The sequence below is a fragment of the Eublepharis macularius genome, chromosome 15, assembly GCF_028583425.1.
Source record: "Eublepharis macularius isolate TG4126 chromosome 15, MPM_Emac_v1.0, whole genome shotgun sequence".
In the NCBI taxonomy this organism is placed as follows: domain Eukaryota; kingdom Metazoa; phylum Chordata; class Lepidosauria; order Squamata; family Eublepharidae; genus Eublepharis; species Eublepharis macularius.
Genome location: NC_072804.1, coordinates 29,035,162 through 29,052,290, shown reverse-complemented (window position 1 = coordinate 29,052,290; position 17,129 = coordinate 29,035,162). Strand labels below are relative to the sequence as shown.

Here is a 17,129-nt window from a genome sequence, read left to right as displayed (position 1 = left end):
GCTCAGAGGCACTCTTACACTTTCTCCCAGGGCTGAGCCTAGTGATCCTAATTGAAATTAAGAGAAAGAATTTAAGGAATGTATAATGTGGACAGCAGCCTGATTTCCCTCTTATTTATGAGACAGAAGCTCAAGTGCTGTTTTGAGCTGAGGACTTAAAGTGTCTTATGATGAAGAAAACACTGTAGGGGAAACTCAATTCCCTGTTCATGCTTGCTCCTTGGGTCAGATGATCTGAAGTGTAAATGAAGCAGTTCCAGTAAACGTTTGTTTACCTGCTGTTTGATTTTCAACCATGACCAAAGCTAAACAGTTGCATTGTCAGAACTAACAAGAACTTATTCTGGTATAAACTTTGGTGGACTAGAGTCCACTTAATCTTGTGCAAAGCAGGTAGTGTCTTCAGTTTAAAGAAAGGATCAGAGTAAATAATACTGGCTGTCCTAAACTGACTGGTATAAGGCAGCTTGGTGTGTTCTGCACTTGGCAAGATGCCGGCAAGAGTACCCAGTCCCACAAAATCTGTCTGCCGCTTGCATTCCAACTTACTTTCAAGGATCTCTGGGCAGCTTACATAGTTCCTTCATTTTTGTCCTCATAACAACCCTGTGAGGTAGGTTAGGCTCAGAGACCCACTGCCCCAAAGCCTGTCCGTAAGTGACTAGCTAAGCAGGAGTTTGAGACAAAGGTTTCCTTCAGTCACTGTACCATGCTGCTGATTGGGTGCCATGTGTAGCCAGTTAACTGCCCCCCCTCCACATTATCAGCAAACAGCAACCGTCTGCCTTAGACAAACAATTTGCTGATAACTTGACTTCCAGTTTGCTCTTTCCAAGGCTAGAGTTTTATGAGCTGTTTTGCCACCGGGCTGAGCCGCTGCTGCTGTGTTTGTGTGTGACCTTCTTGGCAGTGACCCCGAGCATCTTCTGAAAGTTGATTATACACTCAAAGCCTTGGTGCCATGGTACAGCCTGGCGTAATGACTTTGTTGATAGTAATGAGGGCAATCCAGAGCAGGCAGCAGGCCAAGTCCGCAGGCCTCCTGGCCCCGGCTGGCACCTTCATTGAGAAAACTCAGGGCCACGTGGGGGCCCAACCAATATGTTCAGGGTGAACTTGTTTTTCAATGAACTGCTGCCGGTCCAAAGGAGGTCAAGGCTGCTGATGGGAGTGGGGGTGGCTAATTCACCCACAGGAGACTTAAAAGGCAGAGCTCAGCCAAAAGGGAGGGTGAAGCAAACAGTGCTGGAAAAGCTGCACAGGCCCCAGGGGTGAACAAAACATTCGCACTCCAAGCGAAGGCCTAGCTGCTCCGTTGCAGACATGGAGTACGAGAAATGCCAATGCCTTGGGAGCCAGAATGCTATCCTCTATACCCTCCTGAGCCGAGACCAGCGGGAGAGTCGGAGCCCTTCCCACCAGCGCTGCCTGTGCCAGAAACGCCGTACCGTCTGCCTCCAGACACCTCAAGTCACCTGCCAAGCAGCTTCGAACGTCTTAGTGAAGACAGTCAGCTTTGTGAAGAATCTCCCTTCCTTCCAGCTGCTCCCATGGGAAGACCAGCTCTTGCTCTTGGATGGCTGTTGGGCTCCCCTGTTCCTTCTAGGCCTGGTCCAAGAGATGGTGACCTTTGAAGTCATGGAGACCCCAGCTCCCAGCATGCTCGAGAGGATCCTTCTCCAGGGCCAGTGCAAGAGGCAGGAGCTGCAGAGAGCGCAACCCACCCTGGCCAGTGTCCAACGCCTGCAGGGCAGCTTAAATGCTTTCTGGAGCCTTGACCTCAGCCCAAAGGAGTATGCCTATCTGAAAGGGGCGATTCTTTTCAACCCTGGTAAGTGCCAGACCTTTCTACATCTTCCTATAAAACATAAGTCTACAAATTGGGGACTTGCTTCCCCTGAAACATCCACACACACCCCATCTGCCACTCAAAATGAGGAAGTCATCCTGTATTATCATAGAACTGTTCTTGCCAAGCAGATATCCGGTCTTCCAGAGAATGCAGGTGTAACTGAGTACACAGCAATCACCTGGCGAGGGCTGGGGCAGGCTCACGGAGAAACAAGGTATTGGAGGTACGCTAGGTCAGGACACATGGGTTGTCAGCCTGCCTGACTCAAGACTCTGCGTGTGACTCAACAAGCAGTAAGACGAGTCCAACTGCACAAGTGCTGCAGAACTGGGTGTATTTGGGGTATACTGGCAGGACAGGAGGGAAAATGTCACCAGCAAGGAACCTTGCTGCTTGTCTACACATTTCATGGCAGCAGATCCAGATTTGGGACCTACTTGACTGGGAATTGTGTCCAAGCCTGGACCTCGGCCAAACTAGAAGTGACGGTGTCCTTACAGCTGCACAAGGACACTGTTGCCATTTTAAACATATTTTAAGGCTGCAAGGACCAAATCCTGATCCAACCTGCAGCACAGAGCTCTTGTCCCACACACCATTTAAAGTGCCAGAACAGCCGAAGGGGGTGCTGTTCTGGATCTTTAAAAGGGAGGGAGAAGCTCCATGCCGCAAGCCGGATCAAAATGGGGCCCTTCCGACTTTTAAAAATCAATTTAAAACGTTGGCCTCCTCATGGCTTCCACAAGAATGCCGTCACATCTAGTTTGACCCTGAGTGTGTTTGTAGGACACATTTCCAAACATTTTTAATTTTTAAAAAAATGTGATTATTTATACCCCACATTCCCTTCAATTTGGTGTGGACAAAGTGACTTATCACAGCATTCTCCCCTTCTCCACTTTATTCTCAAAATATCCACCCTGTGAGGGAGGTTAGGGTGAGAGAGTGTGACAGGCCCTAGATCACCCAGCAGAGCATTAATTTAAATCCAGTCCTCCCAGGTCATAGACTGACACACTTCAACAACTCTGTGTTCATCTCATTACCCTTTTATGTATATGTTAAAAAATACCCTTAAATGTACACCTAATAAATGTGATGTATGGACTGGGCGACTCAGAACTGGCTGTGCCAACACAGTATAGTGATTAGAGTGGGGGGGGGGGAAACACAGATCTGTGAGACCCAAGTTTGAATCCCCGCCTTTCCATGGAAGCTCACTGTGTGATCTTGGGCTAATTACTCTCTCTCAGCCTAGTTTACCTCACAGGGTTGTTGTTTTAAAGATAAAAAGGAGGAGGGGTGTTGTATTAAGCCATCTTGAGTCCCCATTGAAACTGGGCTCCCTACACTATTATACTTCTTTAATCAAAGGAAAATACAGGTACTCGTTTTGCTTATCTTTTTTAAAAGGATTAATAAAAGCACTAAACAGAGCTAGTTGTATTAATAAAGCAACGCAGAAGTCGAAGAGTTAATCCCCTGTCCACACAGTCTTGATCCAAATCAAGCCACACAGGGCTGTGGGATGAAGTTGTAAGATACAAAGACCACAGTTTCCTTAGAATGTCAACATATACATATAAATGCCCTTACATCCTAAAAAGGCCACATCTTCAAGATACTGGAAAGCAATCCTGAGCACATCTAGTCAGGATCCTAAGTCTATGCAGTGGGATTTACTCCTAGAGGAGGTATTCATTTAGGAAAAACTTGATTACATTTGAATACATTTTGCCCCTTGTTGTCTGTTTCTAAGATCAAAGGATCTGAATTATTTGAACTGTTAGTTGGGTCTGTGATTCAGTTGGATTTCTTCCTTTCTCTCTTCTTCCAGACATGCCTGGTCTCAAGGCCTCCGCTTACATTGAGAGCCTTCAGTGTGAAGCCCAGCGAGCACTCCAAGAAGTCCTGGCCCTTTCCCACCTGGAGGACCAAGGCCGCTTTGCTCGTGTCCTCCTGATAGCTTCCACCCTGAAATCGATCCCTCCGTCGCTTATTACTGATCTTTTCTTCCAGCCAGTGATTGGCAACACAGACATTCTGCAACTGCTTATAGAAATGCTGGTGATGAAATAGATCCATCGGCCGCAACACCTTGAGTGGGATCGGCTTCGGGGCTACCCACAACACACTCGGCCTTGTGCTTTGGGCTTCACAAAAAAGAGGCCATGCAATTTGAGGCATGGAATGGAAGAGGAGATCGTAATTGCAGCTGTCTTGCAGGTGTGCAGTGGTCAACCCAGTCTTGTAGGCCTGCTATGCCTCTCTTTTTGAAGTAGTAAGGAAAGGTACTGCTGCATGGCATTGTCCTGGCATTGCAAGCTGACTTCAGATCCTGTGCCAATCTCTACCAGCCAGTCACCATCACCAGATGTGGAGTATGAGCACCATACAAACCTATTCCAGCTCAAGGCAAGCTGCTAGTGCACATTTATATTGTAAATGTCTGTCCCTTTGTATTCCAGATTAACTGTTGTAGCTCCCATCTCACTCAAAGAGAATCCTGGGAATCTGGTGAGCCTGTTGAGAATCCTGTTAGAGATCCATTGTCCGTCGTCAAGAACAGTCCCCAGGATCCCCTAGTAAGAGTGACTCCCATTTTACCAGTTTGACTATGTGGTTTAGATATGTCGCCATTCAACAGATACTCTTGGGACTATTTTGTTGAGCTGACTGGAACAGAAAGCACCCACGAGCATCTCCAAAGCACCCTTTCCATACAACTTAGTCCCCATACATCCATCTTTCCAAAAGCCTCAGGGAAATAAGCCAGATTCTGAACATGCCAAGGGCTAGCTAATTGGTCTCTCTTTCTCAAACTGTTTCAGGGCTGCACATAAATGTCGTAAGAAAGCTTCTGTCAGATCAGTTGGAAATCAGAACTCAATAGTTGCTTGAAATGACATTGTGAATGGCTAGGGAAGGAAACCTTGCTTCCTTTTATCTGACGTTCATCATGCAAAGCATTCTTTGATCTGGGCCTCTGTTTTCTCTGTCTTCAACATAAATGTGTATTGCCCAGTAGGGGTGGCTTTCGCCCCGTGCGAAGCATGGGAGTGCTCCCAAGGTGGCACAATGGCATAACTCCCAGGAGTGACATCACACTGCCCTGGGAGCGTGCCCTAGAGGCCTGTTCCCCCCACATTTCCTGCCCCCCCCGCCGGCCAGGGTGGGTGGAGGGTGGGAGCGGGGGATTCCCTGCCCCAACTGGAGGAACAGCAACCCTAGGCCGTCGTCACACGGGCTTTTATTTAGCGCCAAAATGGCGCTATTTCCCGGCAAACACCCACCTTATTCCAACACTGTCGCGATTTTCTCTCTTCTGCTTTGTGCTTGATAGTCGCGCTATTTTGTGCCTCAGTGTGAATACCTCACATCGATGTATTTCGCCTCGCAACGCCCTATGCCCTCCCTTCAATCCCAGAATCCATTTCTTCCTGCGACTCCCCTTTTTTTTTATTTTATGTCCTTATTACGACATAACACCATAACACAATGCAAACTTTCTGCTGAAGTAAAAATGACTCAATCGCCATGGCAGTGTCTTCAGCGATGGGGATCACGTCAGACAGGGAGTTTTCTGCGGGCAAAGGGCTATTTATATAATTTCAAAGTTGGAAAGACAAAAGGGTCATAATGTTTTGCTCTAACGGAATGCTTATATGCTGTTATTCCGTTATAGCGGAATTAAACACCAGAATAATAAAAAAAGGGGGGGGAGCTGCTTCTGCGCGGTTAGAGAGAACAGAACAGTGTTTCGGTGTGGACAGCTGGTGGCGCGAAGAGCCGTTAGGTGACCCAAAGAAACGTTACTGTGCCGATAACAGGTAGGACGCTATATGCTGTAAATTTAACGGAAGAGATGCCCGTGTGACGACGGCCCTAGTTCTCCTGGGGGAAATGGCAACTTTGGACAGTAGACTCTATGGTATCACATCACATCCATGCTGGGCTCCCTCCCCTCCCCAATCTCTGCATTTGTCAAACTTTGCCCCCAAATCTCCAGGAACTTCCCAACTTAGAGTTGGCAACCGTATGGTTTCCCCTCTCCCCAGTTAAAACCACTCTTGTTCACAGCACAATCCTTTCTTTACGCTGACTTCTGATGTCAGTAATTTGTGAGCGGGTACTTTCCTGTAATTTGTATGTAGCAATAAAATGTGCATTAAGTTATTATTTTTTTAAAAAAAAACAAATAAAAAGTTTTGCACTCTGGAAAATGGCTCATGTTCATTACCCCCAAATCTTAAATCTGAGGTTGGCCCAAGGAGATCGCTCAACTGTGAAGCCAAGAACACTCTGCACATGTTTGGAGGTTACTTTTACTTCACGTGCTCCAGAATTTAATAGTGCGCTCTGTTCTCCTTTGTCTAATTATATGAAGTAATTAAACAGCTGCAGCATTTCCCCAAAGTGAGGAGATGCTGCACCCGTTGGATTTCTGGCTGCCATACAACTACTAAACAGTAGGGCCTTAAAATGTTCTTAAAAAAAAAAAAGTGGCAATTCTAAAGCATCAAATGGAGTTGACAAGCTAGTCCTAGCCAATTCCCTGCATGTGCTCTAAAAAAAAGGAACATGACCATGTGTGCAAACGCACTCAGGTGCCACAGCCCAAACATCCAGTGTGAGTTGGAATGGAACACAGAGCTCAAAAAGCACAAGAGGGGCCCCCAGTACAAACCTCTAGTGAATATGCCATTGGCCATGTTTTCTATAAGGTCCTCTGGAATCTCTATGGTTAAAAAAACCCAGCAAGTTGGGATGTAAATGTAACATCGACTTGCTTCTTCAAGACTGGAAGTGGCAACAAGGATTACAGCCTACAGTTTCAAAAATAAGCATGCAATTACTTCTTTTATTGGACCCAAATTAGCACACAACATTGCAGCACCATTCGCACCTAACAGGACTCTACCGGACTTGATGTTACAAGATTTAAAGACAGGATGGGCAGCAGTCCACCTTTTGTCTGTCGCTATGGGTAGGAACTAAATGGCGTAATACCTTTCCACTGAGGGAAGTATTGGATTGTATTGCATGGGGTTGCTGCCAACCTCCTGGAGTTCTGGGATTGAAAGTGCTCTCCAAGCTACATTTTCCCTGGAGAAAATGGCACCTTTGGAGGGGTTTAGACTCTCGTCCTCGCTGAACTCCCTGCCCTCTTCAAACTCCGCCCTCGCCAAGCCAAAATTTCCAGGAATTTCTTAAGAGTTGGCAACCCCATTACACGGTTTTATTTCTTTTTCTGAATTTGAGGTGGGTCTTGGTTTGCCACCTCCAGGCAGGGAAATTCCTGGGTATCTGAGGACAGTGCCTGGGAGGGGCAGTTTGGGGAAGTACCTCAGCAGGGGAACTGAACCGTTCAGAACTCTGTAGTTCTAATTCCAGAACACCAAACTGTACCTGGAGGTTGGCAACCAGGCACGGTGGGCCAACATGGCTGTTAACAGGGTTTTTTTTTTCTTATGGGGACGCTGTTCTCTCGCCTATCCTGGTCATCCTCGCCTCTCCCGCCCCTCGCCTTGTGTCGCTCTGCGCTTCTTTCCTCTCTATGACCAAAACTGTTTGGGGAAATCATGTGGCACGGAACGCGCAATTGCGTGAGGACGTACGGCTATCCTATGACGTTAGTACGCACGGACATCCGGCGCCTCACGTGATCTGTTTTCGTGGATTTGCAAGATGGCGGCGCCCAGCTCGAGTCTTCTCTCCCTCCAACCCGGCGGCCGATATTGCCTAGTGAGCCACATTCCGGCCCAGCTTCACTCCGCCGATCTCCGCTCCTACTTCAGCCAGGCCGTCGAGGCCGGCGCCTTCCTCCGCTTCCATTACCGACACCGGCCCGAGCGCGGACATGAGCCAAGCCCCGGGCGGACCTGTTGCTGCCTAGTGGCGGTGCAGCCCGGTTGGGACTGCCGTTTGGTCCGCATGTACTCGGGGAAACGTTGGATCGACGCGCAGGGGGAGACCCTGCCCGGCCGCTGCTTTATTCGAAGGGTTCGAGTTTCCCCGGACGAAGGTATGTGCAGGGCGGACGAGGGAGAAAGGAGGTCCGGGGAGAATTTGGGTTTCCTTCCCGGGACTGGAGCTTCGAAACAGGGCCAGAAACTAGAGCTGCCAATCTCCAAGTAGCGAGTGGAGATCTTTCGGAATTACAATTAATCTCATGGCCTTAGAGATCAGTTACCCTGGAGAAAATGGCTGCTTTGGAGGATGGAGCCTATGGCATTATACCCTGCGGAGGTCCCTCTCTTCTCCAAACGCTGCCTTCTTCTAGCTCCACTCCCCCCAAATCTCCAGGAATTTCCCAACCTGCAGCTGACAACCTTACCAGAGACTGTGAATGTGGCAGCTGTGGGTAAAGCACTTATTCAACATATGGTGGGATTCACATTTTGATGTTCCTGTGTGGGCCAGACTGGTATTGCATAATCTTTTATTAAGATGTTTATATTATTTTCTACCAAGTTCAAAACAGTTTACAGCTTTCTCCATTTTCCCCCTCACAATGATACATTCTGAGATAGGTTTGTCTGACTGCCCTAAGATCACCCAGCATCACAAGCTTGTGTGACAGAGTGGGAATTTAAATCTGGGTCTCCCAGATCCTCATGTGGCTCTGTTCAATGCACCATGCTGGCTCTCTCATGCTAGTACAGAAATTCTCTTGTGAGAATTCCAGATGGGAATGATTGCCCTAGTATAATGAAGTATGCTGTTCAGTGCTGCGTGGATGCAGTGTAAGGATGGCAAGTGCATCATATATCTTTTGATTTGGCTCCTTCATAGGATGTCCTATGTGGGTAAATGATTACTGGCATACTTAATTCTACTTGTGAGTAGGCTGACATATTGGAAGTGCATGTTTACTTGGACGAGGGCTATCATGTTTATTTTAGTCCTCTGGCACAGACCTGATCATTTATGTGTATGCTTTGAGAAAGGAGGAGTGTGACCATTAATTTTCCTGGATAATCTTCAGTGGCTTTCAATAGATCAGCATTTAAATCTTCAACTCAGCTATGAAGCCCATAGGATAAACTTGGGCCAGTTATACTCAAGTTGTTTACAGCCATTCTGTTCCAAAATAAAAATTCAAAATACAAAGAACATAATCCATGTAATACCATTTATTAAGATTAACCCAATGACACATAACTGTGTGCAGTCTTGTCTATTAGAAGTTCTACCATATTCTAGCATGAGAGGGTCTTAAGATTTTGATGACCTGAAAAAAACAGATTTTTTTTCCTTCTCTTTTATTTTGTAACATTTAGCTTGAAGGAAAGGTATGGAGAACTTGAATGCTTGTACATTTGCTATGTATTGTTGAGTTGGTCCTAATAAAAGGTATTTCATGGATTGAGTTCCAGTCAGGCTTGGAGTAATTTTCCTCACATGGCGGCTGGGAGGGTAAAATGGAAGAGAGGCAGACCACATGCTGGTTCCTGGGAAGAACTGTGGAGTATGAATTGTCCTTCTAGCTCTTTTTGTCTGCTTCATAACGCACTGTTTAGTCACATTATGAAAGCTATGTAAAGACATTTGAACTGGAAGTGTGAGAACGTTCTTCTCTGGTGTGCTAAATTACTTGGAAAGTTATGTCTGTTTATTTTGTCGCCCTGATTTCTTAGCTATCCAATTGTCTATTTTCTCATAGATGCTAGCTCATTTCCATATAAAACCAAAAAGGAGCTCCACAAGAAAGCCTCAAGTGAAACTTTTACTGAGGATGATTTAAGACAGCTGCCTGAGTTGAACCCTCCTGCATTTATGCCCTTTGGGAACGTGGGTACCCCTTTGAGAGTCTTTTTAGAACTTATCAATTCCTGTCGCATGCCTGCCCGTGCCATCAGGAAATTGCAGTTGCAGTTCCCCAAGACTGGCTCTTCTCGCAGGTACGGAAATGTGCCATTTACATATAAAGAAAGTGAGACTGTTGTAGAGGAGGAGCGGATTTACACAGCTGCTGGAGAAGAGATAACAGAAGGGGAGCCCCTGCTACAAGTGGGAAGGGTTACTGTAAAAGATGACAAGGAAGACAAAGATTGGGAAGCCCTGGAGAAGGAAGCATCAACAGAAGATGACTGTCATTTGGATGAAGTAAGTTGTTTCTTCTACTAGAGGTGATGTTAACCTGTACTCATAGATATTTTAGAAATGCTATTTTATTCCATTTAAGGATGGAGAAAGTGTTTGCAAGTTTTTATTTGTCCTCTGAATGCAATTTGCTTTTGCATGATCTCATGAAGCTGCCTTATACTGAGTCAGAACCTTGGCCTATCAAAGTCTCTATCGTCTTCTCTGACTAACAGCAGCTCTCTAGGTCTTTCACATCATCTACAACCTGATCCTTGTAACTAGAGATGCCAAGGATTGAACCTGGGACCTTCTGCTCGTCAACAGATACTCTGCCACTGAGCCACCTCCCTATCAATGCCATATAAATATGCACATACATGAAGATGCTTCATACCAAGTTAGACCATTGGTCATTCAACATCAGTATTTTCTTCTCGGGTTGGCAATAGTTCAGGTAGAGGTCTTTCCATCACCTGTTACCTGGCCCTTTTAACTAGCAGCTATAGGGGTTGAACCTGAGACTTCCTGCGTGCAAAGCAGATGGTCTGCCACTGAGTCATGTCCCCACCGTCACAATTCTGAAATCTACTTTAGTCGCCCAACTTCATGCTTTCATTTCTGCTGGCTAAACGGCTTCTGAAGACCTCCGCCAGCTTTTCATACTGCCAGCCCAATAATTGACTGGTGGAGACCTGTTGATCTATCTAGAACATCTTTCTACCACCACTGCCCCATATACACTTCCTCCAAGGAGTGTACATGGTTCTCCCCCCTTCATTTCTAACCACAACCCTATGAGGCAGATTAGAGTGAAAGAATGTGATGTAATGCCTGAACCAAGAACATACTTAAAAGTCAGGGGTTTTTTTAGTACAAGATCTTCCTGTCCCTGTTTGAAAGCAAGGTTTGTATCACATGATAAAATCCAGTTGGCAATACTCTGCACTCTCTGAAAAGTTGGAAGAAGTCGTTCACAAGATCAAGACCTGCTCCTGAATTTACCATGTGCAGAAATTTCCAGGAGGGTGAGTCTTAGAATTGAGCTTGTTCCAGTGATTTTTCCAGAGCTAGAACAATCAGAGTAGAGTTAGGTAATGGTGTGTGTGTGTGTGTGACTGGGACAAACCTTTGTGTCCTTCATTCATTTCTATCCCCTCTCCATCCTGCAGGATGACGATCGATGTGAAGAATGGGAACGACATGAGGCTTTGCACGAGGATGTCACCAGCCAGGAGCGTGCAAAGGAACGTCTGTATGAGGAGGAGATTGAACTAAAGTGGGAGAAGGGTGGCTCTGGGCTCGTCTTCTACACAGATGCGCAGTATTGGCAAGAAGAAGAAGGAGGAGGAGGTATGATGCTGAGCAAGACATTCTGGCTTGGGTTCTGTCGTGGTGGCAAGAGCCAGGTGCCTGATTCACTTTTGCCCTGTCTGTGGAGCTTTGTCCAGCTGGAGCAGGAGCCTCATTAAGGATGTGTACAAAAATACCAAAGAGATCCTTGTCCTCCCACGGAGCCCACCTCCAAGCTGCTCCCCTTGGAGCTTTCCCACTGGCTTTCTAATGCGTCCCTCCCTTGTTTCTTTCTGTTGGCCACTGCCGGTCCTTTCTGTACATTTCCTGCAGCATCAGGACTGCTGTCGTTCCTTTGCCCTCGGTGCCTTTAAGATTTGCAAGTGGCCTTGATGAGAGGAAATACTTTTCCTTGTTTATTTTATGTATTTTTCTCCCAATTCTCCAAGAAGCTCAAGACAACAAGCATAAGCTTCCCTCACGTGGTTATCCTTGCAGCAGCCCTATGAGGTTAGGCCGGACGAGTAACTGGCTCAGTGAGCAGCAGTGGGAGGATATGAATCCTGGTCATAGGTCAGCATTCTAACCACTACCTGTCTGACCTGTGGCATCTAACTAGAAGGCCAAGGGGAAAAATAGAAAAGTTTGGGGAGGCAGGGAATGCGGAAGGGGGTCCATCCCCTGCCCGGGCCTTTTTTTTTTTTTTGCATCTAGAAGGTGTGAAAGTAGGTACGCTTGTTCCAGTCTGTGCAAACCTCAAGTTTTCCAAAGAGCGACATGACGATAAAAATGAAGGCTTGGAAGCAGAAGTTTCAGAAACTGATTCTGATTAGAGAGCCGAAGTGCTGATACTTTAATTTTCACATGTGACATAATTAAAATACTTTACTATAATGTAATGAATCAAAATATGCTATTTTTATTATATATCACAAAGTTTCTGTTTTCTGCTTAACTCCTATTTTTCTACTTTTGAGATAGCATATACATGTGCAATATTTGACATATTTATGGAATTTAAAAGTTATAAATGCCTTCGTTTTCTACAAGCAGCATTGCAATTATACCCAATATTTGAACAAGAACTGCAAGCTGAAGCATGCTATGCTACCTTAGCAATATAGCTTCATTTTTGCTAAGTAAGTGATGAAGGTGTCAGGCTATGGATGACAGGATATGGCAGACAGATCCCTGTACCATTGCAACAAGACGTCCAGGCTCTTGGTTAAATGGTTTTATTCAGAAATCAAATTATTTCCATATATATGTAAAAAAAAATGCCGACAATTCAAATACCTCGTAATGTCTTTCACTTTATTTTGCATTTTATATTGTTTAAAGCTGTAAAATTAGGTTTAATAAGACTGTTAAGTTTGAATGTATTTCAAGGCCAGATCTACAGTTGCTGGTGCCCAGGGCAACCGAAGACTGGCCACTTGTGTGGGCGCTGCGCACGTGCACTCCTGGCGCTGTGTGATGACATCACTTCCATGACATCATGCAGGGCGGTGCGTGCTGCCCCACGGCAAGCTGGCTGTCCCGGTGTGCCGTGGAGCTGGCAGCGGCAGTGCGAGTGGCTGGGAAGCCGCCTGCACCACTCACCTGCCCCGCAGGACAGGGAGCGGCTGGCTTGCTGTGTGTCCCCTGTCCTGCGGGGTAGGTGAATGGTGTGGGCGGCCTCCCAGCCACCTGCACTGCCTTTTTCCTGCTCCACAGAGCAGGGGGCGCATGGCAAGCATGCCCCCTGTCCTGCTCGCGCGCTCCCAGGGCTGGCAGCTGCGCCCAGCACCCCCTCTTTGGTGGCTGCCCCCCCTTGCCTCCCCGTCGATCCAGCCGTGATGTATTTCAGTTTTCCCCAAAACCAGTCCCCCCCCCAAAAAAAACCCTCTGGCAAACCACTGTTTTTAACTTGGCTTCAACATTTCTGGAAATTTTATCTGCTTCTGACAGACCATTGTTGGAAACAGTGGCGATTCAAACCTGGTTCTCTCGTATCCTGATCTGCAGTCTAACCACTGTGCCATTCTGGCTTGGTGCTACACCACCTAGTATTGTCCTCACATGTATAAGGCTATAGACCCAGCCATAAGAATTCACTTTTTTTTTTTTTTAACAAAGCTGTGATTTTGGAAAGGGGTGGTCAAGTATGTACGTACGGGAAAGGAGGGCACAACTTGACAGTAATATGAAGCAAGAGACCTGTGAACTGAAATGTATGACTGCTTGACTCTTGGCCTCTCTTTGGACAGATTTTGATGAGCAGACGGCGGATGACTGGGACGTGGACATGAGCATCTATTATGACAAAGGTACTAGAGTCGTTGGCTTGTTACAGCAGGGGTGGGGAGAGAGGTTGAACTGGTGGTCGTCTGATTAAGAGGCTTCAGCCGAGAGTACGGCAGGCCCTTCTAGCAGGATTGCAGCACGGCTGTGAGCATCTTGCTCTGTTGCTCCAGCATCTTCACTGACTTCCAGTTGCCTTCCAGGGCCTGGTCAGGGTGTCATATTTATTAGTGTGAATTTTTATCACCCCAAAAATGCTTTATTTGGGGCTAATTTCCCAAACCCTGACATTTGGCAATCATTTATTTACAACTTTTGTAGTCCATCTTTCTCAAAGCAGGCTCAAGATGGATGAAACAATTTAAAACAATTAGATAACAATAAAACTAGTACATAGTACGAAAACTAATAAATAACAATAAAACATCTGTGAGACAAGATTAAAAACAGCCAACTAACAAGAAGGCCCTCCTTAAGAGTTCTGTCTTCCATAATCTGTGGAAGAAAATCAATGGGGTTTGGGGGCTTTCCTAAGTTCCTCTACCAGCAGAACTCTAAACATCTTAATTCTCCCTCCCAGCATGCTCTGACCTGCAGGCCTGTGCTGGCTTCCAACACCCCAAGAAGCGAGGGACAACAATTCCTGAAACCTCGCTCTTTCTTTCTCACTTGTCCTAAGCCCATTCTCAGCATAGGCTATTTGAGATCTGTTATGGATGGATGTCAGGGATTGAATCTGGGATTTTCAGCACATACGTACTCTTCCTCCCAGCTGTAGCCCCCTACTTTCTATCTCCATGTCATTCGTGCTTTGTGGTTCAGAATAACGTGGCATTTCCCTTCTTTCCAGATGGGGGTGACAAGGATGCTCGGGATCTGGTCCAGATGCGGTTTGAACAGAGGCTCCGGGATGGTTTAGAGGATGGGTCTGTTCTGGGACAACACATCGGGACCTTTGAAAAATATACCAAGGTAAGAACAGAGATTGAGATGTGCTCTGATGTTACCAGCAGAAGAAAACCTTAGCAGATTTTGAAGAACCCTTTTTTTGAAAAGGTCACAATTAAAACGACGTAGGGGTCTGGTTTGAATGTGTGCTTGTGGTATAAAGGGGAGAGCAGCATCCTGCTCTGTCCCCAAGGAATGAACATCACAACCAGCCTTAACTTGGTTGCCGCCCTTTTAAGCTTCTTTGGTGAAGAACGTGTTTCCTGTTGGTGTGATGATCTGCATACCTAAAGATGTTTTTTCCTTCCCCTCCCTCCAGGGTATTGGCAGGAAAGTGATGGAGAGGCAGGGCTGGACTGAAGGCCTTGGCTTGGGCAGCAGCAATTCTGGCATGGCGGAAGCGCTGGAAAACGAGGGCCAGAATCCCAAATGCAAGAGAGGTTTGGGGTAAGTAAGGCCAAGACCTGCCTTTCTCTGGTCTGCAGCATGTAAATCAAGGGAGAGCCAGCATGCTGCAATGGCTAGAGCGTCTGGGAGATCCAGGTTCAAATCCCCCTCTGCTAAGAAAGCTCTCTGGGTCACTCATTCTCAGTCTACCCTACCTCACAGGGGCGTGGTTGTGAGGATACAGTTGAGAATGATGATGTAAGCTGTCTTGGCCCACTGTGGTTTGTGTGTGTGTGTAAATATCTAAAATGTTTAGTATAGGAAGATGGGGTGGGTGGGTGGTATTTTAAAATTTAGTAGTGTTTTTGTTACATGTAGGGTCCATCCATGTGTATTGAATGGGCTTTTGGCTGAGCTGGCAAAAAGCAACATGTCAGGGTGTTTGTGTATAAAGAGATGTATTAACATTAAGGGCTGCCAGGTAACTAGATGTACGTGACCCATACTGAGTTACTTGAAAGCTTACCTGTAGCTGCCATGAAGCCCTCAATGTGATGTTCAGTATAGACTTTGTAAATCAACATGCAGATAGACCCAGTGGCCTGCATCCATCATCTGCTTCTTTGCAGAATTTGGAATCCTCCTGGTGGGCAAGGGGCTGAGTAAGGTGTTACTCAAAGCCATATAGAACACTGGGGAGAGGCAGGAAGCCATCCGGGGTCCAGATGCTTCCTCTCATTCCCCTGCACCCCAAAGGAACTCAATTCAGGCTATCTGGAGGCATTGCTTCTGTGTTGTCTTATCTTTTTCTGGGGACTTAAATATTCAAAGCCAGATTCTGAATCAAGGATGTAGAATACTTTTTCCGTAGGATTTCAGGGTGATTGACTTACCTACTGGTTTGTAATTTATCCAAGAAGGGAGTGCATGCTAGAGAAGTGTTTTCAGGCTTTCAAAAGGAATCTGCTGCTGTTAGTAGCCTTATTGTAGCCTCGCAGAGCTGCTCTGAACCCTTTACCCATCAGATTTGGATAGCAAGTGAAATGGTATTTGGCCGACCCACTTTTCCCTTCCCTCTGCCTTGAAGTGATGCCTCTCTGTGTCTGAAGACTTTGGTCTCCTTTGTTTTTTTTTAGGTACCACGGCGAGAAGCTCCAGACTTTCGTCAAGACCAAGAGACCTTGCAGGGATGGCCCCGGTCTTATCTCCACCATTTACGACGACCCCCATCCTGTGGATGCCAGAGAGCAGCTGTTTCGGCGCCCACTGCCAGTCAGCATGAAGTATCGGCAAGACGTGGCATTTGTTCACGCTGCGCACCGTGCACATCACAGCTCCAGTTCCTCATGACAAACAGCAGCCTGTCAGCAAGGACTGATGTATTGGGGACTTGGCATCTTTTTTTTTTTAATATGTTTTATATCGAAGGAAACAACACACATGGTCTTGAAGAATCCCAGAAATTAGTGGGCCGAAGCTCATTAAAATAATATCCAGATTTAACTTGTCTGTTTCACAGAATCCTTCTTTCTCCCTCTTCTTAGTAAATCCTTTTTGACAAGAGTGCCCAATCCCAAATTCTTGGCATGGATATTGGATCCTTTGATTTCCAGGAGCTTCCAGGATTCAGACACATTTTTGCCACAGATCCAGAGGAGTTAGCCGTGTTAGTCTGTAGTAGCAAAATAGAAAAGAGTCCAGTAGCACCTTTAAGACTAACCAACTTTACTGTACCATAAGCTTTCGAGATGCATCTGAAGAAGAGAACTGTGGTTCTCGAAAGCTTATGCTACAGTAAAGTTGGTTAGTCTTAAAGGTGCTACTGGACTCTTTTCTATTTTTCCACACTTACAGAAGATTGAACTTGTTCTATATCTTTAATTGCAACATAATTCTTATTCCTAACAAGATCTTCTCAGGTTCCAAGAGCTTTTCGTACCTGAGACACTTTTTATTATGGTTTATGATCTCCAAATCTGATGTGCAAAATGTTGATGTTTATGTTTTGAAGGCTAGACATACAAATTCCTATTTAATTTTCATTGGAGGGTTCTGGCTTGAGCTGACAGTGGATGGCCCCAGTCTCTGTAAGTGTTGCAGATTCAACTTCAACAGTCCAAGATTACATCTAAGATTAACTTTGGCAAAGGAATGGCCTTGGTAATCCTTGCTTTCTGCAAAGGCCCTCTTGCTCTGCTGGAACATACTGGTGGTTGGGTTGCAAATCAGCACTTTGCTGGTTCCAATCCCACTCCTGCCATGAGCTCAGCAGGTGGCCTTG

The 17,129-nt window shown here is 46.1% G+C and overlaps 2 protein-coding genes across 2 annotated transcripts; both read left to right on the top strand.

The window, feature by feature from the left end:
• The first annotated feature begins 1,240 nt into the window (after positions 1-1,240).
• NR0B2 (nuclear receptor subfamily 0 group B member 2) lies at positions 1,241-4,742 on the top strand. The gene is made up of 2 exons (XM_054999160.1): positions 1,241-1,831; positions 3,690-4,742. Exons 1-2 carry the CDS (start codon positions 1,324-1,326, stop codon positions 3,929-3,931), a joined length of 750 nt encoding a protein of 249 aa, XP_054855135.1. The 5' UTR covers positions 1,241-1,323; the 3' UTR covers positions 3,932-4,742.
• A 2,798-nt stretch (positions 4,743-7,540) lies between these two features.
• GPATCH3 (G-patch domain containing 3) lies at positions 7,541-16,339 on the top strand. Its single transcript, XM_054999604.1, has 7 exons — positions 7,541-7,877; positions 9,519-9,961; positions 11,110-11,290; positions 13,480-13,539; positions 14,364-14,485; positions 14,781-14,908; positions 15,985-16,339. Exons 1-7 carry the CDS (start codon positions 7,541-7,543, stop codon positions 16,196-16,198), a joined length of 1,485 nt encoding a protein of 494 aa, XP_054855579.1. The 3' UTR covers positions 16,199-16,339.
• The last annotated feature ends 790 nt before the right edge of the window (positions 16,340-17,129 follow it).